At 54.3% G+C, this 16,643-nt stretch overlaps 4 protein-coding genes across 4 annotated transcripts; 3 read left to right on the forward strand and 1 right to left on the reverse strand.

Moving 5' to 3' along the window:
* Nucleotides 1-191: 191 nt before the first annotated feature.
* Nucleotides 192-5,821, reverse strand: MRS44_013799 (uncharacterized protein; the record flags this gene model as incomplete). Its single annotated transcript, XM_065617242.1, has 4 exons — nt 192-1,348; nt 1,417-1,751; nt 1,812-2,875; nt 2,933-5,821. 4 exons carry the CDS (start codon nt 5,819-5,821, stop codon nt 192-194), a joined length of 5,445 nt encoding a protein of 1,814 aa, XP_065473314.1.
* A 743-nt stretch (nt 5,822-6,564) lies between these two features.
* On the forward strand, nt 6,565-7,961 carry MRS44_013800 (uncharacterized protein; the record flags this gene model as incomplete). Its single annotated transcript, XM_065617243.1, has 2 exons — nt 6,565-6,995; nt 7,049-7,961. The coding sequence occupies 2 exons, from the start codon at nt 6,565-6,567 to the stop codon at nt 7,959-7,961; spliced, it is 1,344 nt and encodes a 447-aa protein (XP_065473315.1).
* Nucleotides 7,962-9,002: 1,041 nt separating this feature from the next.
* Nucleotides 9,003-10,748, forward strand: MRS44_013801 (uncharacterized protein; the record flags this gene model as incomplete). The annotated part of the gene is made up of 1 exon (XM_065617244.1): nt 9,003-10,748. The coding sequence occupies one exon, from the start codon at nt 9,003-9,005 to the stop codon at nt 10,746-10,748; it is 1,746 nt and encodes a 581-aa protein (XP_065473316.1).
* A 2,788-nt stretch (nt 10,749-13,536) lies between these two features.
* Nucleotides 13,537-16,587, forward strand: MRS44_013802 (uncharacterized protein; the record flags this gene model as incomplete). The annotated part of the gene is made up of 2 exons (XM_065617245.1): nt 13,537-16,409; nt 16,494-16,587. 2 exons carry the CDS (start codon nt 13,537-13,539, stop codon nt 16,585-16,587), a joined length of 2,967 nt encoding a protein of 988 aa, XP_065473317.1.
* Nucleotides 16,588-16,643: the final 56 nt, after the last annotated feature.

Raw genomic sequence — 16,643 nt, forward strand, 5'->3', positions numbered from 1 at the left:
TTCTGGGGCCTCACGGCCCCCCGGACGAAAAATATACATACATACATACAAACGAATCAACCGGAATCAATCAACGGGCACCTACATTGAATTGTATTGCATTGACTTATGTAATCTGGAATTCAGGATTGAATTGCATTGAATTGAATTGATTCAATAATATTGCATCAATATTGAAAGCCGTTGATTGATTAGCAAGCCTGCCTGGAGTTGAGGAGGTCAAGGTCCGTCCGGTCCTGCACGCCCAATCGGATTCGCTTCAACAGCCTCTGCAGTACCGGATCCCCAGCGGCGCGCATTTGTTCGTCCAGCATGACCACCGTCGTGAATTTCTTCCACAGCGCGTGCGCCTTGTCATGCTGGTGCCGTTGCTCGGCCTTGAACGAGTTGTCTTCGTCCCACGACATGGCCACGCTGGGGAGCAGGATCGACCTCTCCTGGACCGGGCGGAACTGGTGGAAGTCCGCAAAAGAGAACGATGGGGATCCCCCGAAATCTTGCTGCGATCCGCGGAGACGGCACAGCCGCTCGTTCACGGCGTGCAGCGTCCGCGCTCCGAGCATGCTCACCTCATCGATGACTAGCAGGTCCTTGTCCTGCCAGTCCATTCGCGATTGCCCATGGACGAATCTCTCCGCCTGTTTCGGGAGCCGGACGCCGTCCGAGTCTTTCGTCGTGTCGGCGCCTGTCCCTTGCTCCTTCGAGAACCCGCATGCGGAGTGGATCGTGATGCCATTGATGCGTGCTGCGGCCGTCCCTGACGTCGCCGTGATCAGCAGACGATTCGAAAGGCCCTTCTTGGCGAAAAGCTCCACGAGTGCCTCGATGACTCGCGACTTGCCAGTCCCACCTTCGCCGCCGACGAACTGGCAGAGCTGACCGATGTCACCATTCTCCCCACGTTTTATGAGGTCGAGCTGGCCACATATTATCAGGAAAGCGATCGCCTGTCTCTTGTTCAATGTCAATCGTGCTACCAGATCCTTGCCAGCCTCGAGGAAAGAGGTTGATGGGCCGAACTGGACTTCTACCCTCGGATCTGCGTCGTCTACCGTCTCTTCCAAGTCCGCCGCCGTCATTTGAATGTCACCGTCCCCGAAACCGGTGAGCACGCTCCGCGCCGCTGCACTGCGATCAGTTCCATGGGCCGCGGCCATATTTTGTATGCCCTGGATCATTTTCACCCTCTCTTTGGAGGCACATATCTGCTGTGACTTTATGGCCTTGACCTGATCCTGCGGCGGTACTGCGGCCCCAGAAAACACCCGCCCTGGCATGTTTATCCGTCTTTCCCCCTTTCGGGTGTTATGGTGGCCAGGAGTTCGGTCGTCGAGGATAGCGCTGATTGCTGGAAGCGGCAGAGCTGCTGCATCATTGCTGTGAGTTCCCGCGATCCCACTGTGATCTGGTTCGCACCGACCGCGCTTCTGACGACATCGATAAGACGCGTTGCGTTTCCAACGTTATCGGACTGGTACGCCGATGCGGCCTCTTCATCCGCCTGGCCTGCTCCCGCCTCCTCAACATGTGTGCCCGTGGCGTCCCCGTCGCCGGATGAGGATGCCCATTGCTTAGCGTCCCGTTTTGCGTCCTCGGCGGACCGCCGAAGCAGTTGCACGTTATCGACGAGGCATGAGATTCTAGGATCCAGCGCCTCTCGTGCCCGCGCCCATATGTCGTTGATGTCGTCTCCTTCTTCGCCCAAGAAGGATTCCCACGGCACAAATAAGGCAAGGTGCTGCACGGCTGCTCTTCAGTAGGAGAGTTAGTCTCTTTCAACCACTTTTCGTTCGACTCGTCCCCGGACATACCTACGATGGCACGACCCTTCGTCGTCTTGGTCGAAATCTTTGCTCAGATAGCCGTCAAGGCAGACGACGGCATGCTTTCCCGGCCGTCTCAGCACCTGCACCCATTGTCTCCCAGCCGTCCAATCGCTCTCGAATGGCACCTCTCCCCAGGCACCCGAGCTTTCGTCCTTGCCAACGCGTTTGAGGCTGACAAGCGAAACGTAGTCATATAGGCACAGACCTCGCAGGACATCACCACGATGACGATACGCCTCAGCGAAGCTGATTCTCTGGCCTGCTTCTTCCACGACGATCGACTCGTCCACAAAACCGTCCGCGACCGCGATGCCGCTCTCTTGCCGGAGATGTCGCCACCGTCGGAAGACGTGCCAGTAGAGCAGAGATACGTTCAGATACGCCCAGGCGCTACTGTTCGTGAACTCGCTCGGGTACCCTAGAAGATAGGCAACAACTTCGACTTGCGATAGTGGCCGCTCCGTAAATATACGGTTCGCCACTCTCATCAGAAACTGTCGCGTCTTGTTTTTTGTACCGTCTTCGTCGCCTCCGCCGTCGCCTCCAGCATCCTCCCCGGCGGCCGGCTGGCCACCTGCTGAGAGGACAGGCAACAGTTCTGCGGCCGCAGCGACTCGCTTCCACGTCGGGTCCTCTACTTTGGTCGCGTAATTCGTGACGTAATAGACGAGTGCCATGGTCTTCCGCTGCGTCGCTATGAAGGAGATGTCGTGGTTGTGGCGAAGCCCTACGGCAATGGCCTTATTCCACCGGTTAACCATGGGGTGCGTCCTGCGAATCTGCAGCACGCCGTCTGGCGTGAATGCAGTTTTGTCGACCAATCTCCATGGTGCCTTGAACCGACAGAGGTCGCCCTTCTGGGTCTTCTTGCCCAGGGAATACTTGACGCAGGTCGGACTGTGGGTATGAATCTGCGTCGCGCCGGCACAGAAGTTGGCTTCCTCGTCAAATGCGGCCGAGAACTGCTCGGTGTTGTCCAAAAGGAAGGAAATGTCGGATGCCACCGATCGCTCCGCTTGCACGGCGCAGAACCCTTCCTGGTCAAGATCCTGCCTAGCATGTCAGCCTAGCCGCCCCGTTTTGCCCACCACAACTTTGAGCATTACCTCGGAGAAAACACTATCGACGTATTGGACGATGCGCTCACGATACGCCGCCTGATCCTCCCCGTGGATGCCGGCAAGCGTAGAGCTCAGATGCGCGTTTCCATGCAACCAGAGCAGCCCGTGAACGTGAAGCGCCCCTCGTTCGTTGGTTTCCACAGCACCATAGTACTGGCTGATACGCCCGAAAACTGACTCTTCTCCTACTTTCACGTAATGCTCGAAAAACAACGTCATCTCCCGGTGGAAGAATATAGCCGAACTCATAGGGTCTGAGATGGACAACCGCATACGTTTAAACGACATGTCAAGGCTTCGCAGGAAAGCCTCGGCCGCCTCAGGATCGCGTGAGCGATACGCTGCCAGTCGGAGCTTCACCGGGTTCGTAATGTCGTTTGGGTTGATAGTGAACCAAATGGCAGGCACACCATGGCGAACGATGAGCGCCTGGATCTTGTGCCGCATGCTGAGACGGAGCTCTCTGGACATAGGCTGGCGGTAACCATACAGCGATAGGCTCCTGAGAAGCTCTTTCACACCATCATCGGTGGTCTTGCCTGAGCTTTCCAACTCTGCCCTAGCTGCCGCTAACCTGTCTGCAGTCAGCGACCGTACGATACGCTCCACCTTGCGGAAGTTCTTCCTCGTCACGCTCAGCATGCTGACACGCCGGTTCCTCGACCGCACGCCCATGTTGAAGACGAGAAATGCGAAAATGTGGTGCGTCGCGAATCGGCCGCCATGACGCCGCAGCACAATGTCAGCCCAGGTCCGAAGGCTCATGTTCCGAGACGACAAGAGGTCTCGCGCCGCCATATCTCCTCCACTCACGTTGGCACCTCTTCCCGCCTCTATGGCGGCTTCTTCGACTAACCGTGGCCCCCCGACGCCGAACGGTAGTAGTGTGGGGAACGTCTTCGCAAAGAACGAGCCATCAAACGAGTCGGCGAACTCGTCCCCACGAGAAACATGAATGTACGGCTCAGAGTCGTCAGCATGCCCCCGCCGCCTTTCAGCCGAGGATCCAACCCATGTTCTCGGGCCCATGTGGCTGGTCCCAGCACCTTTTCCGACAGCGTCGCAAGCAAACCGCAATTTCTCGACGTCCGCTACATCCGGCGGCCCGTCCAGCGGAAACATTCCAGAAGAGGTGACCTCATTGATCGGTTTCGTGACCTGGTCAGCCTCAGCTCCAGCTTTACAGCGAGACTCGTTTCCCTCGTTCGTCACTGGTCCTCCAGTCTGGCATGTTGGCGCGCCTTCTCCCTCATTGAGCAGAGAGAGGATTTCCTCGATGTCCACCGAACCCTCGTCGTCCATGGCGCGCTCCGTGGGCGGCACGACTTGCGCCGTTCGTGTCTTTTCCCATGCCGACGGCTCGTTCCGCTCCATGCGATCGTACACCAACGATGGCACCCCATGCGGCGGGGCTCCCCAACTCTCCATCTCCGCCGCGTCGATCTCGATCTCGGCATAGTGTGGATTGTTCTTCTTCAGCCAGACAAGGGCCCTCTCTACGACTCGCCGCCTCACCGATAGGAGGCTTGAAAGATCGCTCGGTGCCGGCTTCCCCGCGCCCTGCCACGAGACGTGGATCTCGTCCATGACTTGCAAAAGTGGATGGGGGAGCACTTTCGTGGCCAGCTCCTGCACGTTGTTTGGGAACACCGTGATGTGGCCCTTGATGTGCTTCGGATACCGGACACTTTGCTTCTGGCTGCTCGCAATGCTGTACCTTGTGACGAACCCGTAACATGAGTTCAGTGCGATAAGCTTCTCCTCAACCGGCGTGAGGCCCTTCAGCTCTTCGGGAAACATATGCTCACACCCAATACGTCGGTGAAACTGGGCCGCAGGCGACAGAACACCCCGCCTCAAGCAACGAGCGCACTCCGCACATGCCGAGAAGGTCTCGCCCACGGGAAAGCAACTCAGACATGAAAATGGCGAACGGTTGTCCTTTTCGACCCAGCTCGACATCCATTGGTCCCATGTCACATCTCTCAACTCCTTTTTCGTGCGCTTACGATAGCACAGCATGCAAGTCCGTATTGGCAAAGTTTCCACATCGTGGAACTCCTTGTAGAAGGCTCGCACGGTCGACACCTTTCTCTCATGTGGTATTGGCGTACACCACGTCTGCTCGTTGGACAGACTCTCCTTCACGGCAAATTCGTCCTCCAAGAAACGCAGAACGCTCGCCAGATCTTCGGCCTGCAACTCCCGTCTTCTCTGCCTTCGGGTTCCAGCTCGGATTTGTTTCCTCGGAGGTTCGTCTCGGCTAGTATCTGGTCTTGCTTTCGGCCGCCGACCCCGTCCCCGACGTCTCTTGGGCAAACCCCGTGCAATTGCTGCTGCTAGCTCTCTTCGTCTAATGTCTTCAGATACTGATTGCTTGGGCTGGGTAATCCGGACCGTGGGTGCTTCATGCCGACGAAAAAGCGGGGGATCGCCAACCGCCTTACCGCGCCGCTCATCATCTCCATCCCCCCTCTCCTTGGGCAAAATGTGTCGATGAAAGAGCGGAGCATCGGAATCCGCGGCCTCCGGTGCACCACGTTCTCTGGGCAACAAAGGCCTTTGAAGCCGACTCGGTGGCTGATATTGCGCGGAACCTCCGGTGTTGGCCCTATCATGAGACTTCCGTGCTCTGGGCAACGACCCTGCAATTGCTTCCGCATGTTGCCTCCATGCGGTATCTTCCACCGCAGACAAATGTCCCAACCTCTTGTCCGCAGCTGCTACCACATCCACGCCGCCTCCTGTCGTCTCATCTCCCTGCGCTCTCTCCAACGCGCTTACAGCATTACCCTCTTGTCCGTTCCCTACTGACCCTGAGCAGGCTCCCGCGCGAGCAATCGTTTCATTTGGCTTGGCCACAGGACTATTCATCCTGCCGCTGCCTTCTCGGCATCGATGACTCCAGGCGAACGGTATATCACAAGGCTTCCGCGTCGGACTCTCTTTAGTTGCACGATTTCGCTTCTGGATGATGATGATTATGCTCCTTAATACGGCATTGGTTCCTGCAGTATCCCAGCGGTCCGCTAATAGTCCCCTTAACCACCTACAACCCTTCCTGTATGCCTACAACCCAGACTCTTGCTCAACTGCCGACGTTGCCCTTTGTCGCGCCGCAACTCCCATCCTGCCAGTTGGTGACACACTCAAGCTGAAACCGTTGCTACTCCGATATCAGCTGATTCCATATCGGCACCTCACCTTCATTCACCTGCTTCACAGAAAGTGACACTACTCCATCCCCTACAGTCACATCGCACTTCTGACATTTGACATACATCACTTTCGATGACGTCTCTGGCGCCAGATCGACCTTGCTCATGACCCAAACCCCGCATTCTTCATCTACTTGAAACGTGAGGCTTTCCCGGACCTTCGTCTGAGCTCTGATCTGCCGAACCCCGCACCCTAGATACTGCGGCCCGCGAGAACTGCCCCTGCATCTATATCCATATAGAGACCAAGCCATCGTCACCCCGCTCACTTCCTACTCTGCTGTTCACTACCGCGGCATCTACCGTCCTATTACCTCCAACGTTCGTCTCGGATATTCTTGGCTCCTTTCCGACAACCACTGCTCCAGTGTATCATATCTACTCCCGCTCCCCTCGCCAATGGCCCTTCGAACCCGCGCAAAACCTCTCGAGAGCCAGACAATCGCGGGCAGTGATATGTCCATGATGCTTTTCGTCCAACCAGACTGCCCGTCCAGGTTTGCCTATCAGGACCACCGGCTCAACGCAGAAGCCATAGCGAAGGTCTTCCTACCTGCCCCGTCCTGGATTTTGACTCCCGAGTATGCGCAACTTCGGTCAGACCCCGACAACCCCTCCAGCTGCATCTTCTTCAGCCTCAACCTTTCCATCTATAATCAACCAGTCGTTGCTTCAGAATGGACCGACCAATGGTTCTTCATGAACGGTCGTGTTCACCCGTACACCCTGACCTGGGAGGTTGAACAGCGAGATGGTCTAGAGTCGGATACTGGCGCCATCACCGAATACACCATTCCGGCTCTTATCATCCGTGATCAGGGCTACCAGCCGTAATCATGCTGCATACAACTGACCTTGCCAGCCCCCCTGACTCGAGTCAAAGCATTGTCCCTCGAAACTTTGCCTCCGTAGACCACTTCCCCGCTATTCCTCCCGTTGCCACGTTCACTGGCCCTGTTGTCGGTCCCGGCCGCACACTGCTACGAAAGGAGTCTATTCCGGGACTCGACAACGTCCAGTTGAAGTGCTGTGGCTTCGTCCAACTTTCTACGTACATCGCCCCTGGAAATCCTGACAAAACACCCTTCAAAGGCTTCTATCCCTTCCAGGTCTTTGCCATCTTCCCCATCCACGCCAACCCTTGGGCATCTCTGTGCAAGAAAATGGTGGAGAGACAGGACACCCACTTCCAGGCTAACGCTCATTTCACCTGCACCGGCAAAGTTGTCGGCCTGCTCGACTACAGCATCATGGTGCACCCGCCCGGCTTTGACCGCGACTACGTTTTCATCGTCGTGCCAGATACCTGGACCTTTCTCGACAGGGCCACGTCCAAATCGGCCTCCGCAGCCCTATCACTCTCTACCCCACCGAAGCAACCGTCCTCCGGCCCTATGGCCTTTGGGGATGCGAAAGCTATGTTTGCCTCGCCACCAAAACCAACAGTTCACCGATCTCCTCCTATCCCATCCACTCCTCCCCCGTCTGCTTCGCTCGAACCGACTACACCACCGGCCAAGCGGACAAACTCTAACTGCGACCAGACCCCTACGAAGAAACGACGCCTGTCCCCGGCCTCTTCTAGCACCATTCCATCTTCTCAGAGCAACGAGCCTGTTGGATCCCCCACGGTTTCGGCTTTCTCACAAGATGAACTTGATGTATCGGAGGCAGATGTTGCCACTACCTGTCGTCCAGATGCGCCTGCGTCCGATTCAATCACAGCGTTCTCGTCAGATCCGCCCCGACCACATCGCAACCGTCATCCCCCAAAGAAATATCAGGAAGTTATCTAAGAACCCATTGGAATAATCCCCTTAGCCTAGCAACAATTAGTCACTTCGTACAGCAACAAATTGACTGAGATATCTGTTGTCCATCCACCAGTGGCGACCATCAATATCCCTCCTCGCCCACATTACCCATCCTTGGGCACGCAGACCTTGTGAATTTTCCAATCCGCCCTTTGATACTCCTTCCCACAATACCCCACGGCCCGGCATCGCCCACACCTCTTGATGCCTTCCGTCTTTTCCCACACATACCTTACAGAGCATGTTTTCCATCATTTGCATGCTAGATGCATGATTCTGCAGATGCAAGATTGCGTCTCCATTGCATGACGTTTTCACTCTTGCAGTTTCATGACCCCTCACTTCCTACACCACCTCGAGGACGCTGCCGGGATTACCCCTGAGAGGGTTCTCGTCTCCCCGCGTGTATATTTATGGCCAACACCACTCAAAACCAAGATTCGCACTTGGCTTTTCCGTTTCCAACATATCTCATCTCAATTGCCGAGCAAACTGCCACAACCATCTTCGTTCCTCAAGGCCTTTGCGCAACCCGTGGTCGGGTTGCCTCTCCTGTACCTGGTAAAGGGGCGAGCTTAATTTCGAGACTCAATACATAATTGGATGGGCTGACAGGGTTGAGAAACGATTACTGGCTTCGGAGGGACGGAAGCGCTTGTTGAGAGTTTGCGAGCTGATGGGGAAAAAGCAAATAAGAGCTCAACCCGGCACTTGCTATCTTAGCGCCGCCAGGTAAAATACGGCGATCTAGGGTAGGTGCAAAGAACAATCGCGACAAGCGATCGCGGTGGAAAAGTACCGTATCGACTCGACAAATTGATAAAACCTGGTGGGTCCTGGCACCCCTGCTTCATGCAAGTTCTATTCCTCATATAGTTAGTATGTGATGATAAACTCTCGAGGCTCTTCCCCGCAATATCAGACAAGGGTTTTGCAATGTTTGAGGGATTTTCCCCCTTCCAACGTAAATCACCTGTTTTTTCATCCGATGTGAAGCTATCATGACCCCGTTTTTCCGTCAAAATGACACTTGTGGAGCGGTCAGTCAATATTACGCCTCGGAAATCAGGACCAAAGAAGAAGCCGCTGTCCCATCGGAAATATACTCCTCCAAAACCACTGCAACGCCGTGAGAATACATACTCACCACGCAAGAAAGTCGAGGTCCTTATGTTCCTAGAGCATTATAGGATATACGATCCAGATCACTACTTTTCTGTCAATGGTTATCGTCATCCATTGGCCAAAGAAGCCTCAATCCAGTTCTTAATTCCCGAGCAGACAATATACCGTTGGAAACGGGATAAGGAGGCCGCCCTTGACATCAAGAAACGAAGCTATTCCCCCCACTGGCCGGACCTCGAGGAGGAGCTTTTCCGGCTGTTTCTGGAGGCCCGGGACAAGAAGCTTATCGTAACGACTGGATGGTTCAGGAGACAGGCCCAGATTATCTGGGAAGATAAATACCCTCAGTCAGTGAAGGTATTCACATTCTCAAATGGTTGGTGGCTGGGCTTTAAGCGGCGGCGAGGCATCGTCAAGCGTCGGATCACTAAGGAGTCAAGTCGTCGCCCTGAGGAATACAGGGCTGTCACGAATAACTTCCTCTGCTTTATCCGCCGGGTATCTAACAACACCAATACACTGCAATTGCGCCACGACCAGTCACCCAAAATGACTATAAATTATATCCTCGACTCGCCCGTTCGTCGCTTTGAGAAGAAATGGACTTTAAACGTCGATGAGACCCCGATTCCATTCGAATATCTCGATGGAAGTACGTGGGAATTACGTGGGGCAAAAACCGTGGCCGGCAAGACCGACCGTAGCGGGTGGAGCAAGAGACAGGCCACCCTGATCATGTACATCTTCGCCGACGGGTCTTTCCGACTAAAGCCCAAGATCATCTTCCACGGCACCGCCGGTCCAAAAGGCAGGATTTTCGCAGATGAGGGCCATCTTTACGCACCAGACGTGACTGTCGCGTACAATGAGACAGCGTACAACAATGAGGACTTATTTTATGACTGGATCAAGGACGAATTAGCGGACGTACAGGCGAAAACACGAGACTTCCTTCTCGTAATGGACGTCGCCACATTTCACAAGACTGACAAAGTCACAGACCAGCTACGGCAACAGAAGGTGACGAGGGCGCTTATCCCGCCGGGCTGTACGGGTCAGCTTCAACCGCTTGACGTGTCCGTCAACAGACCATTGAAGGACTTACTACGAGAAGAAACCCGTATTTACATGATAAATAAGGAGGCCCAAGGGCAGACAGAGTGGTCCGTCAAGGATAAGAGGATAATGACAACATGGGTCGTCTCACGGGCTATCCAACGACTTGCCCAACGCCCTGAGATGATTGCCAAGTCATTTACAACCTGCGGTATTAGTGTGAGACCCGACGGGAGCCAAGACCACCTCATACACATCAAAGACATCGACGAGATCGATTTTACGGGTTGGGAGACTGCTGAGGAGATTATCGTCAAGGAGGAAGAAGTTGTGAATACCCTCACGGACTTTGAGGAGCTTATGTTAGCTGGGGACGAAGACAATACCCCAGAGGACCTTTATATTGGTCTCATGCAGCTAAAGAAGGAACAGCTGAAGACAATGGCCAAGGGGCTTGGACTTTTGGTGGGTGGGAATAAGGATGATATTGTGAGACGGCTGATGAGGAAATATACCGATGGGACTACTGCCGAGGCCCCGATTATAGTGGAGGAAGAGCCTGAATCATGTATTGTAGTTGTACCTTAGCTATTGACTTGTCCTTCGTCGTCTCTATCGACCTTGCAAAAACACACCTTTCCCCGGCTCAAGACATCATCGGCAGCCTAACTACTTCGCACCCTAACCCAACCGTAGTAATAGCCTTCTTTTGCTAGGGAAATCCCTGTATTTTGACCGGGCGAGGAGGGCTGCCTGTACTCGAGGCGGTAGGTCTGTCTGATCTCGAAGGGTTCGGCGCGTTCAAAGTCGTGTGTGACGTCTATTTGGCCCTGGTTAGCTTCCGTTGGGAATGCCCTCACTTCTGCACATACAGACGATATCAATGAAGCCGCACACCGGCGATGGCCTCGATTGGGGCATGCCGGCGGCCGTGACGCGAGGAATTTGCCAAAATCAAGGAAGAGGGGGAGATGAGCTGACGTTGTGTTCTGATTCTCATACTAACTGTATGAGGAATAGAACTTGCATGAAGCAGGGGTGCTAGGACCCACCAGGTTTTATCAATTTGTCGAGTCGATACGGTAAACCCGGCGACGAAGGATACATGATAACCTCTTAATGAACCAAGCGGCCCCTCAAAATCATATGTATTGCATCTTGAATTCATGCTATGTAGGGTGATAAAGTCTAGGTTGTGCGCAATACAATGATGTCTGCTACTATCCGGTCGTTTAGTCTCGACAGTGCTTGCTTGACTACTCGCTCGGCCAGTTCTATGGGCAAAACGAAACTTACCCTTGTTGAAGACATCGTTGTGGAGCCTACCAGGATACCGTCCGGTCCAAGCCATGCTATCATTGGCTAAAATCATCAGTATATCGAACTGCCCCTGTTCATACTCAGTTCAGCTAGCTGTTTCAGGAAATCACTGTGGAGCAAACAAGGATACCGTCCGGTCCAAGCCCTCCTTTCATTGGTTTGAGGTCTAGGCCAAGCGACCAGGGTGTAACGATATTTCGTAAGCAGCCTCTGAGCTCAGACCATGCTTTCGTCTCGACACCGAGTTAGATGCTTTCTTTTGCGTGTCTGTTAGCCAACGATAAAATAAAAAATAACTCTATAGAAATTGATCAATCAATTGCTTTCTTCTCTATCGTTTTATACACATATCGCTAGATGCATCGTTGTGGTTGAATTTTGACAAAATAAAATGCCTCTGTCGACTACCCGCGCGAATTCCATCGAGTCCCCCAGGACTCAAGCCTGGGGGGAGCCCGATTCGCATGTCCTATGGGAACGAGTTCGACCACGTTCGATCAAAAGTAAAACCTTAACCTTGAATGGTCGAACAGGTCGAACGAGAGCGCGTTCGACCAAGCAAATCAGAATAGTATATATATCTTCACTCATTCCCACTTCCCTGTCTAGATAGCTCTCCAGCTTTCAATACAATTTGATTACTCAAGAATACTTCTTGACATTATCAGACGTGATTCGCCACCCTACGCTCGGTACGCCACGCCCCGTTGCAACTGCCAACATAAACCAAATCAGGTTACGGTTTACTACGTTGGGAACCTTGACCGTCACACATAAACGTTTATTACAATCACGACAACAAGAACCACCAGTTGTCAAGTGCACTCAGCATCCCTGCGTGACACAACAACAGGTGGACCGCTGCTGCTGGCGAGTCGATAGCGTGCCGATAGAAACGCTTTAGTGGCTGGCTAGCATACTGTCGGCAGTCGTGCTGGTAATTCGTTTAGATTAAGAAAGATCCCTGGGTTGCGACACGACAGTGGATACGTAGTAGCTCAAACACCAGACCCTCCCAGCGCTCGGGACACATAGCGCCTAATGCCTTCCAGATCACACCCGTAGGCCTCGTTCCGAAAGGTGTTGGCGGACCCGTAGGGACCGGTCACCTGTTGAAATTTCTTTCCTCTCACTTATCACCAGGAACATCGCGCGCCACGGTCGTGCAACGTTTCACGCAACGCGTTGCGCGCTCTTCATTCAGTCTCTCCAGCCTAGGAATCTCCTTTTCTGTCGCCTTGTTGGTTTCACTACTTTTCTCGTTCACACACCCTTCCTCTTCCTCCCTCTTTCGTTTTCGCTCCCTTCGAGCAAGTTAGGAAAACGAGGTGCGCTCCAACCAGGGGGGGGCTGGCGCGACGGCGCGTGAAGTGTGGGCTCGTTTGCGCGACGGAGGTGGAAGGGATTTCGAAGTGACTGCGTTGAGGCCGGCTTTTCCCAAGACACGCCATTGACAACGCCGGGAGAGAATAAAAAAAAAAAAAGAGCTGGGTGCCAACCGGGACGACTAACGAGCGACAAGTGACGGGAATTTGACCGCTTTCGCAACATTGCGCTTTGCGCGTGAGGGGATTGCAGGTGCCTACCGGCCGGCCCCCATCAATCGGATTACCAACTACGATTCCATTGTCAGTCAGGCTTTCGTCCTACGCACCCTTCGGTTACTCATTTCCAATTTCCAATCTATCACAGCTTGTCCTTTGGGTGGCTCGTCCGATTCCCGCCCGCCTTGGAGCACGCGCCCCACGACTCTATTTCGGCCCTCGGACTATCGGACTGTAGCTGGAACCATAGCGATCTTCCAATTCCTCTGACCCGATCTGGCCTTTCTTCTCTTTTTCTGGCCTAGGTTGTGGGACTTGCTCGGCCACCAGCAGCTTGCCCACCCGAGCCGCACTTTTCTCCAGCTGGAGGCGGTTCTGTGCGTCCGCATTCGACATTGACTGAAACCATCACTTACGCCAACATCCACCAACACATACGACATTTGATCTTTGAATCTCAATCATATTCGACGATTCTTCAAGGGCGACTTTCAGCCTCAACGCGGCCCAAAATGGCCACCGTGGATGATGCCGCGGCCTCGGAGGCGCTCCCAGTGGAGGAACACAAGTCCGTTTGGGACAAGACAGAACGGAATTTCTGGGCCAACCTTCATCGCCAAAGAGAAGCAGAAAACAACATGATCGAGCAAGAGTTTCAAAAATCTACGACCGAACTCCGAATCAAACTTTGTGAGCTCACCGGACAACGAAGCCAGCTGAGCGAGTCGCAAGCGCGGCTAGCTCGAGAACTCGCTAAGGTCGAGGCCGAGCTAGCCCGCGTGACTGAGGAGTGTGAAGTGAAGACAGATCGACTGAAGCGCATTGAACAAGACTACCACGAGTCGCGACAGGCGGCGATCGAAACTCAGCAGGAGATCTGGAAGACGATGCGTCGGTTTTTCAAGGAGAAGAGGGGCGAGGACCCCGACGTCGAGGACTCCGAAGACCCCGACATGGAAGCCCTTGGCCTTCCTCAGGAATTACCGGAACTCTCAAACGTCAGTGGAAATGTTCCTCGGAGAGAGGTCGCCGATGATTCCATCCAAGTGAGAACCTATCCATCGGCTGCCCATGAAGAGAGCATGGAAGGCGTTGAGCATCATGGCAACGAGAACGCCGTTGGCAAACCCGCATCTGATGTTATAGTGGACGTTGTCGATGCTGATGGCAATGTGATCGGACCGGTGGAACGCATCGAGCCGTGGAATCAATGGGTGGAAGGAATCCAGGAACTCGAAATTCGGAGGCCCGTCAAGATCCGTCGCGGTCGCCGTTTCAACGACTCGCATCTTGCTAGCATTTATGAGCGAACCGAAGCCAAGGGCGTCAAGTGGCTATCCTGCATGATCCAGGCCACCGGAGAGATTCAGTCCAAGCGTTGCTGGTCGTGCAATAAGAATCAGGGAGCTTTCGATGATTGTATTATTGTCGGTGGTGACCTTTTTCAGAGATGTGGCAACTGTGAGTGGAACCGTCAGCGTTGCCACGGCGCGTCTGGAGATACGATTGACATACTGGCTTCGAGGGAAAGGTCGCGACAGCAGAGGGAGGCCAAGGGGTCGCACACCAGACCTGAGCCTGCACCCGAACCACAACCCGAACAGGCACCTCGAACTGAGGAACCAGTCTGCGTGTCTTCGCATCATCCTTCGCCCCAGCCTGTCCATCAGCTTGTTCCCCCGCCGGCTCCTGAACGAGGTCCTGAGCAAGCTCCCGAACCAACTTACAGGCGTGCCTACGAGCCTCCTCCCGCACCAGTCAGCCGCCCTTCTCCCGTACCCAGGCCCGATCTTGCTCCAGAGCGTATGGTAGAGGCTATGGTAACACTATCTCAGTCTCAACCTCAACCTAGGCCTGAAGTCCCACGTTCCGCCCTTCCTTCGCATGTCCCGCGACCTACACGGCCTGGCATTCTTCAGCCCACTGCCGAGTTCGACACGCCCATGGAAGACACATCGGCTCCCAATAGCACTCAACCAGCGCGGGAGCCTGAGGAGATGCCGATACCACAAGAGTATCGAGCTACCACTGGATTCACGCCGGCCAACGTTCGCAGTAGACCCCCATCAGCCGAGCGAGCGGAGCGGCCAACACCGGCTTCCATGCCCATCGAACCGTCGCCTCAGCTGACGGAATCTCCTTCTGAGGAGCCTCTGGAGGAGATCACCCGAGATAATCTGGTGCTCCGGCACAATGGAGAAGTCTACACTTACCCTGAGTGCGTTGAGGGTGTACCCCTGGTCAAGATCAACGAAAATCACCCCTATTGGGAGCCTAACTGGCCAAATGTGAGAACACTGATTGAGCCGCAGCTCGCTCGATGGCGCGAGAAACACCAGGCTGCAATCGATGCCGGTCCGAAGCAAGAAAAGGGTGGCTCGTCCAAGTATCAGATCGGTCAGCTGGTCAATCGGGGCGTCAAAATCCTTGAGTTTCACGAACAGGGCCCGGTCAGCCCGTATCAGCTCCTCAGCAAGAAGTACATTCAGTCAGGAAAGGGCGGCATCACGTCCTACGATGCGCTCTTCCGTTTGTCTGAAACGATGTCGGAGTTGGAAAAGTTCAAGTTGGATATCCAGCCAATTGAGTGGATGCGACAGCGCCTGCACGAGCTAATCCTGGCCGAGGGCGCCAGCTTCAACTTGCCTCGAACGATCCATGACTTCTATCATGACCCGAAGCTGACTGCCCTTCGATACAAGCATGGCTTCAAGAACATCGGCCGTCCCTCCGGATTGAAGGCGCGTCAGAGCCAGGGCAGTCCAAGCGACACGCCCAAGCCTCTGAAGAAGCGCAAGAGCTTGCATTCTGTTGCTAGCACGCCTCGCGAAACGTCCTTTATCGACCAATCTCCCTTGGCTACTCAAGTTCCCATGGGGCCTAACAGCCCATTTAACACTCATCTTCATAAGCGACCCAAGTTCTTGTCGCCCGCTTCCGGTCCGGTTCACGAAGAGTTCCACATCGACGCATGGTCTGATACGGACTCACATAGTGGTGGTGAAATCACCAAATACGACTGGCGCCTCTACCAGGTCAAAAACCGATTATTCACGAGCTCGACGGCAGTCACCCAGTATTGGACCTGGATTGAGCAAGCCGGCTGCTTCCAGCACCAAGTCCTTAAGAACGTCAGCCCTGCCTCGTGGGGTCTATTTAAGGATCACATTGACTTCCATGTTAACCTCGACGAGATTGAGGAAGTGGTGTGGAACATTGAGGCGCTTCGCATTCACATCATCATGCGCAAGGTCAACGTTACCATGGACAAGTCGGATGGAGCGCCTCGTGGCGATGTGATGGCATCTTTCAAGCGGGATCGAACTATGCGGCGGTTCCTGTTCTTTTGTAGGGAGAAGGGGGTCAGGATGCTGAAGCAGACGACGTAAGTACCAATCTTGCCTCCACAGCTCATTTGCATGGAGCCTCCAAGCATTGCATGTGGAAAGGTAACTAACAAGGTTGACAGGGAGGAGCTCGACCATCGCTGGCAGATGATGCAATCAGACCTGCTTCCAGACGTCGATGACCGCGGCGAGTCTAACAAACACCTGCTGGAATAGTTTTCTCATCTGGAACGAGAGCCGCCCCTGACAACTATGCCTTGCGTCAGTGAGTC

Source organism: Fusarium solani (assembly GCF_023522795.1).
Source record: "Fusarium solani strain SB1 chromosome Unknown bctg00000009, whole genome shotgun sequence".
Classification (NCBI taxonomy): domain Eukaryota; kingdom Fungi; phylum Ascomycota; class Sordariomycetes; order Hypocreales; family Nectriaceae; genus Fusarium; species Fusarium solani.